General features: G+C 41.9%; 1 protein-coding gene across 1 annotated transcript; it reads right to left on the reverse strand.

Moving 5' to 3' along the window:
* Window positions 1–3,650: 3,650 nt before the first annotated feature.
* LOC123977696 lies at window positions 3,651–5,758 on the reverse strand. Its single transcript, XM_046060588.1, has 8 exons — window positions 5,678–5,758; window positions 5,228–5,345; window positions 4,932–5,035; window positions 4,574–4,840; window positions 4,384–4,477; window positions 4,213–4,280; window positions 3,840–4,089; window positions 3,651–3,663 (listed from the first exon to the last, which is right to left on the reverse strand). The coding sequence occupies exons 1-7, from the start codon at window positions 5,756–5,758 to the stop codon at window positions 3,886–3,888; spliced, it is 936 nt and encodes a 311-aa protein (XP_045916544.1). The 3' UTR covers window positions 3,651–3,663; window positions 3,840–3,885.
* Between the last annotated feature and the right edge of the window lie 2,550 nt (window positions 5,759–8,308).

The following is an 8,308-nucleotide window of genomic DNA, read 5'->3' on the forward strand; positions in this document are numbered from 1 at the left end:
ACTTTCTGAAATTTAGCACCTCCTTTTCCTTTCCGTAAAGCTATAGATACATTTGACACAACCTGTTCAACCTCAGACATGTACTGGGCAAAAAAGATATATTCAACATTTTGTGCAAATCTACCATCAGCATGTAAAATCCTGTTATTAAAATAACGTGACAATGTCAAGCGATGCTGTCTATCGTCATGATATGTAGAGAAACCGTTTGGAAATAACACCGGGAAACATTTGGCCTCATTAGCAGGATCAGAGAGCAATCTCACAGGAGAGTTTCCTTCTGCAGGTGCCACATTCAATATATGATCAAAATATTGATCCAGCACTTCCTGACCAATATCAACAGGCATGAGACAGGTGTCCTCATGTAGAAGCTCATCATCCACATTATCAGGAGATGTTTCAACACTGTCTACATTAGAATCCCTTGCCTTTTCTATCGCATCACTATCCGCTTCCCTACAAAACTCATTTAACCACTCTTCATTAAACTCTACATCTTTATAATGCACATTGGTCTCTTTTAAATACTGTAGTGCCTGCCTTATGTGTATAGTGTCAACATATTGATACTCATAATGTCCTTTATATGTTAACTTGCGTTTCAATTTCACAGGCAACAAAGAGCCTTCCATGTTAGAACGTGGCAGCAAATTATTAGTTTGTACTATATTTGCTGGAACACATGTCACCGGCCCATGTACTCCATTTTGCCCACCTTTAGGTAATGCCAATATCTTCATGAATGGAATATGTAACGCAATCAAATGTTGCTCTAAACTACTCAAACACGCCAATACTCTTGGAATAGGAAGAACTGTCAAGTTGTTTTGAGCACATTCAGGGGGAACCTCACCTTTATTTAACTTGTAATGACACGTATAACAGAAATGCAGCCGACCTCGAGGCGTATCTAACCACTGACATGGCATTGCACACTCCTGATTACATTTGTGTAAATATTCTTCACTAATACATGCATCTGCAACTGAAGAGATAGCCGTCCTCTCACTATAATACTGTCTTTTACAATTTAAAACCTGATGTCTAAACAGCAGCCTTTAGCAGACGCAACATACAAAATCTGGCCCATCTTTCACTTTATCCAAAAACTGCTTCATTACAAAGTCAAACTGCTGTGACCTCTTTCATTTCCTGCTTCTTTAGTTTGTTACCTGCTAAAACACGCTTTTTATGCTGAGCATTTCCATGATACTGCCTTTTACTTCTTTCTTTAACCCTCTGCCTAAACACAACACTTTCATGATAGTTCTTAGTCTTTCCAATAACTTTCTCCCTATACAGCTTGTCTTTATGATACCTACTCTTAATCCTTCCAATAACCTTCTCCCTATACAGCTTGTCTTTATGATACCTACTCTTAATCCTTCCAATAACCTTCTCCCTATACAGCTTGTCTTTATGATACCTACTCTTAATCCTTCCAATAACCTTCTCCCTATGCAACGGCTCCTTATGATACTTCGTTTTACTATTTGTCTTACTCACTTCCTGAACTTTCTGCCTGTACTCCACACTTCCATGATAATGTCCTTTAACCCTTCCAATAACCTCTTCCCTATGGTCCTGGTAAATCATTTTCATTTGGAATCTCTTTCTTTTGCAAATACTTAGAAATACGATTATTAACTTTTGCAGTACTCTGTATCTGGACCTCCGACTTACTGCTACAACTACTTTGAGCTCTACCTGCCTGCCTGCCTGTCTCTACATTATATCCTCCGGAAGAAATCGTGGTCACTTTGCAGTAACCATAACAGCTCTGCGTGTTCGGCTGCTGAACACAAGCTACATTCTCATAATGGTTATCATTACAATTTTCCAAAAAAAATCCCTGATTGGACAACTGTCTATTCTTGCAACTATAATCATACCAGCGATTATTGCAGTATGTGAGTATATTTACTCCTAACCAATCCGCTGCTGCTTGAATCTCCACTTGTGTCGCCCATCTGTTCACATACTACATTTTTGACATGCTGAGGTATTCTGCCATTGAGGAGTAGTTACTATCCAAACTACTCTCCTATGCCACAGCGTTGCTTTCCAATTGCTTAACCACAGCGAGTCTAATTTTTCTGATACTTCTGTGTGCCACACACAGCTTGACTGACTGCCCTAAAAAAACAGTTACCATCACCAACTATTTTATCATTCATACACGGCGCCCCCAACACACCAACGTTAGAAGAAAGTACTACATCAACCTTCTCTGACACTACATTCAGCTGTGTGCACAGAGCTTGTGCAACATCATTACAAAGAGGATTAAACTGCAGTTCTTTACTATTGATACTCACAAATACAACATCTGAATTAAGTTCTGTATCACTCCTATTAACCTTATTTGATGTTGCCATTGGAATCTTCTGCTTTCTACCTTTTTGACTGACAGTGCAGCCATGTGTGTCAACGCAATCTCCATCCACTGGCATTTGATCCATTTTAACAACTGATGCAGTGTTAACCGCAGAGACTGTGTCTGCACATGCAGCAGCATCAGGTCAGTATCTTCAAAGGCAGTTTCAGGACAACTCGGGATCCTAACCACAGAAACAGTAACGGGAGTTACTTCAAATACTTTGAGACTGGTGAGATCATCAGTATACAACGAGACTTGTGATGTGTTTGTGCAATGACTAAGTTATTGTAAAGAGACAGCATGCTTGTTCCATCAACATCCAAAGCCCCTCCACTGCTGCGAGCGTGTGGGTCAAACAAGGCAAACCTCATTGTATCTCCTGAATCAGTCTGTCCTACTTTAAAGACGGCACAGATGTTACTTCTAATGTTCAGCAGACATGCGTCTGCTTGAATGAGCACTGTCTGAAATGCTACATCCAAAGGCATTGCGAACTTCTGTACAGCGGGTTCATATACATCAACGCCAATTATTCCCGTCAGTGTCGGCAAGTACTCCATCTTAAATTTGTTTTTTTATGTCACTGTTTTGGCAGTTCATTAACCAAAATGTAACCAATACTGTGCTGCAACATGTAACTGTACAAGTCATTACCCTCAAACAAAATGTCGTCGACATCATCTTTATCCCAGATTAGCAAGCTCTTTTTAACATGTGTCATCATGGCTGAAATACTGTTTGTGGCACACTGCTTGTTTCTGTTGCTGCCAAGGAATTTAGCACCCTGATGAAATGACCCTTCAACAATAGAAAAGACACTGTCATTGCTCACGTGACCTGTAGAGGGCCCAGCAGCAGCAGCACGGATCACAGGTGGAGGAGCAGCGTGTGTCTTGCTGTCACAGAGGTGCTGGAAACAAATTAAACATACTTATTAATCATGTGTTTATGATTTTTCTATATCAAATATTTTTGAACCATTCTGTGCAACATTTCAAATACAGTGCACCAACCTTGTCAACCTCAGCATCCACAGCTTAGCCCCGATCGGGCCCTCTGAAGTAAAGACAGAAAACATACATCAGTAAATCAAGCAATTATATTTGCTACATACCTCCATCTTACATTACAAACACTGACTTCTGTTAATGTTTGAGGAAGCGGCAAAGCAAAAGGTTGAATGTGCATGTAAAATTACCTTGGCTGGTGGAACAGGAAGACCCTCATGGCCAGACAGATGGGACGGCACAAGCGCGTCCATCCTGGCCAACATGGACTCACTAAACCGTACAGGATTCAGGGCGATAAAACACTCACAAAGTTGTATCGGTGCCTGTGAATTAATTAATTCCTAGTCTAAATGAATCTTCTGTTAATATAAATACATTACATACATACATAACTTTTGCCACCACAGAAACAAGGTGTCAGTTTAATGTCAGCGCGCAAATATTACCTTCCTGCCCTCCACTGGCAGGAATCCATCAACATCCGGATGAGGTTTAGGTTTCTCCTGGTGACGCACACGGTCGTCTTGATGCACAACCACAAGCGGCCGGACCCGAGGAGGAGATGGTACCGCAGGACGAGCCGGCACAGCAGCAGGCTGCAGCTGGGTAGCCGCTGACGTCTGCACATGCTCCAAAAGCAGCATTCCACAGAACGTCATTGAGGAGAAGCATGCCGTGGTCGTCACTCAAGTGGATCTGCAACAAATAATCGAAGCAGAGGAAAAAATTTGTCGTCATTGTCAACATTTTTCTATGAATTTAACCACACAGAATTGTATTACCCCCCCTCCATCCCTATTTAATACATATTGTACTTACACCATCTCGGCTCCACAGAGAGCGATCGTTCAGGGGAAACTGGTCAGAAGAGGAGTAGTACTTGAGACCTTAAAACAAAGACAACCCCAATATGAATCGTTGGAATACATGGCTGCATTTCCTAAAAGCATCATCATTATTTGCCATACTAAAATCTACTTTGAAACCGACCTATCCCCGCTGCCACTCTGTGGAACTCATGATGAAACACTTCCTGTACGTCAGGCGCAACCGTCAGACGTGGAACAAAGTCCAAGACAAACACCTGCACACAATAATACTTGTTAATCACAACACCCAGTCAACATCAATAACTGTAGTAACAAACATATTATATAGAGGACAATATATAAGGACCTACGTCAGGAAAGAGTTCACAAGCGCTTCGGGGGAGGGCGTGAAAGGCCTGCCCGGCCTCACAAGACGTCCGGCTGGCGGTGAGGCTGTTACTGGGAGCAAGGACAAGATCAGGAACACAAGGGAGTTGAGCCTGCACCAACTCTGTCCTCAGCTGAGCAGCACACGCGCTAGGAGTAGACATGAACCCGAAGGAGAGGATTCCCGATGGGATGGCCACAAAGTCATCTGCGAAAGTACGCAGATGACTGTCGCCAACCACAAGAACAAACTGTGAAAAAGACAAAGACGACATGTTACCAACAATATTACAAGCTCTTAGTCACAGCAAGGATCAAGTTTACAAAGTACAACATAATTACCTTGTTGCCAGGAGCAACAGCTGGAATGACCAGTTTGTGCTGCCTATTGGTGTGGGGAGAAATAGGCCATTTGCGAACTCTGTGGCGCTTCCCGGTGCCCTCCCCTATTTATGAGACAGACAAAGGGAAAGAAATTTACAGTTAATGGTCTGAACAAATCATGAATGATGTCAACATAATTACATGCCTCACAGCAACTTTCTAAATATTCAGGTAAAGACTTCACTTCTATCATCAAGCCACAGACGTTTTGAAATGACAAAGTATAGAATAGATTACATCATTTGGCCACTTACATCCAACAAAGTCAGGGGGGAGCCCCCTGCGATACTCCAACATCTGTCTGTCTGCCTTTTTCTCAGCCTCCCTGCGCGAAGCAGCGAGTGCACGATGGTGGGATTTCCCGCGTGGCATCTGAAAAGACACAGGGAATGATTAACAAAACACACTCGTACTCATAGTAACAGTCTATCACATGCACAAAGTATTAACAACACATTAGCTTTAGGTAGCAACAACAGCTGGTAACGCTACGTAGCCTACACAATGTTATCTTCAGCAAGTGCTACTGAACTCAAACGGTAACAAGCTGTCTTTATTTGGCCGACCTCCTCACAGGCTCTCTAATAATACCAGTTACTCGGAGATGACAATAAATGCTTTACAGCGTCTGTGAAACAGGATTTGCTATGAAAGCAGTAGGAGCAGCTAAATCACTGTGTTCTCTCGAACCGCGAAGAAGCTACAGAGGGTGTCAGCCCGGGCCGTCTGGGTTTGAAATGGGCCAACCTATCAGTGACGTCAGACGGGGGAGTTTCCAACGTCATCACCGTGTTGCGTGCGCAACCAGGGGCCAGAAAGTCCAAAAACTGCAGGGCTTTGTGTCCTCAAAGATCGTCTGGCAGGCCGCCATCTTGGTCAGGTCAGCTGCGGTCTGAAGTTTTGTTTGGGTCACGGGGTGTGAGAGCCGACATGCAGGATACGCCTGAAATCGTCTCATCGAGACGAACAAAATCAGCCCACCCACAGCCCCTGTAGGATGTTCTGTTCTGTAAAGCATGGGAGTGCTTTTGGTCATTTATATTGACTGTTTTTGACAATTTTTCAATGTTTTGGAAGCTTTGTTATTTGGAACGTGGTTGTATGGAGAGAAATAATGTTTTGAAGACAACTACCAATAAAAGTGAACATATAAGCAGTAAATATGGCCAAAACATGGACATTCGCCTGGTATATTTTTGAAAGATTGTGTAATAACTGTTCAGGTGCATTATAGTCTACATTAGGGATGGTTTTGATGTTTTTTCATTATACAGCTTTTTTTACCAGGCGAGGAAGAAAAAAAAATCATATTTCTTCTCCATGTAGTCTGTAATGGTAAAAAAAATTTCTTTCTTCTTTCTATTTCTTAGCTTCTGACCTTTCAAAGGAGACCAGAATTATGCATCCAGGCCTAATGGTTGAGGAGATAATACTGATTTATTTTGTTATTTTAGGCATTTTTCCTAGAAATAGGTGCTAGACTCCCTTGATACATTGCAGCCTGATAAACCCACCTTTTGACAAGATATAATATGAAAATAATTGTTATTAATGTATTTATCACTGTTGCTGCCATAAATCTCAACACTACATTGGAAATGCCATCAACACATACCAAAATAAAGCATTTGCATGAAATTGTTAATAGTCTAATTTACAAAGAGTGTTGCAGACTGACACTAATACTGCTAAGATGTGCTAAAGTAAACACCACATGCAATGTTGAAACAGCAAAAACAGTTCTTTTTACAGCTGTAACAGTAGCACAGTGTTGTAGACAGCAGCATCCAAGAAATGAAACCCATAAACAGATGTAAAACAAAAGTCTAATTTTTACTCTTTGTGCCAAAAATCTATACTTCTTTTACAGGTTCAAAGGTTCAAATTAGGGACACCACTGTAACACAGCTCAAGTTGACCTGGACATCTGCACTTCATCACATGTTTGTTGACTTCAATACAATAGACGCAAGTACTTCTAAAAGTGTATTGCTATCGATGGTAACACCAGGAGCCATATCCTGCCTGTGTGTCTAGGCACCAACAGCAATTTGGTGTGAATTACATAACAAAAGACCAAGACGGTCTTGGACTGAAAGGGGTGATTGCTTAAGCTGCCTTTTCTTTGTCAGCATGGGACGCCATTGTCCGCGTCAGCCAATCGCCACACGTCTTTTATCAAGGACCAATGATTCCCCCTCCAGGCTTTCTTGGTTGACATTCCACACTCACTTAATGTACTTTAAAGGTGAAGTTTGTCACATTTGGCAACTATTGCTGACGGACCACACTGCTACAGGAAGGACTACCAGGCTCCAACTGAACAGATCCCTGCCAAAACTTGGAAATTTTAAGTGCTTACATTTTGAGGTAGGTCATGGATTTACACTACAACAAGTGGTTTAACTTAAAATGTCCTTGGCATAATATGAGAATTAACATACACATTACAAGAAATTGTGCTTGTAGCTGACTGTAGCCACTTTTAATTTTCACTTTATGTGCCCTTAACCCAGATATGGCATCGCCAACTAAGCTGCCTAGAGGAAACGTGAAGGACGGTGAAACAGAAGAGGCCAGGCAGTCACTCCAACTATTAACTGTAAGTGTCCAGTGAGATGGATTCATGAGACTGTGTCAACACTATACCTGTGTTACTGTTATGGCTATCTTTGTGATATCAACACTTCTTGAATGTCAATACATTGTTAAGTGTTGTAGGAACACATGCAGCTAGATATAACAGTAGCTTTGTTACAGACGAAAAATGCGAACAAAGGGCCAATTTGTGGAAGACACGAGTTGCCACACTAGAGGCAGAAGTCAGTACACTGACAAACAAATTACAAAAGGCCCGTGAAGACAACGACATGCTCCAAGCATCCCTCACTTGCTGTTGGGATGGTAAATTTTTCTATATAGTAGCAGGCTGGCTTACATCTCTTGAATAAAAGGAATAAGTGTGTGTGTGTGTGTGTGTGTGTGTGTGTGTGTGCACTTACCAACCTATCTAACAGTGGACCTCGACGTCGTTACACACACACTAAGAGGGGACTAAAAAGTGAACAGGGGACATTTTTTAGGTCCCCTGTTGGACATGCTTTAAATCATGCTAAAATCATGTCTAAAACCATCTGGTAAATTTTTTAAACTATTGTCAAGAGGGGACCTGCAGGTGTGTGAGTGTTTAAGTCCATACTCAGCAGTGCCTCTAGTGGATCAAGCAGAGATTTTAACGACTCATTCACACACGTCGTTCTTAACACTCCCCTATAGAGTGAATGGCTTGCAGCCCCAGGGAGTCTATCAGACTGTAGAGGGGCTATTATACAAGC

This window comes from Micropterus dolomieu, linkage group LG01 (genome assembly GCF_021292245.1).
Source record: "Micropterus dolomieu isolate WLL.071019.BEF.003 ecotype Adirondacks linkage group LG01, ASM2129224v1, whole genome shotgun sequence".
Lineage (NCBI taxonomy): Eukaryota > Metazoa > Chordata > Actinopteri > Centrarchiformes > Centrarchidae > Micropterus > Micropterus dolomieu.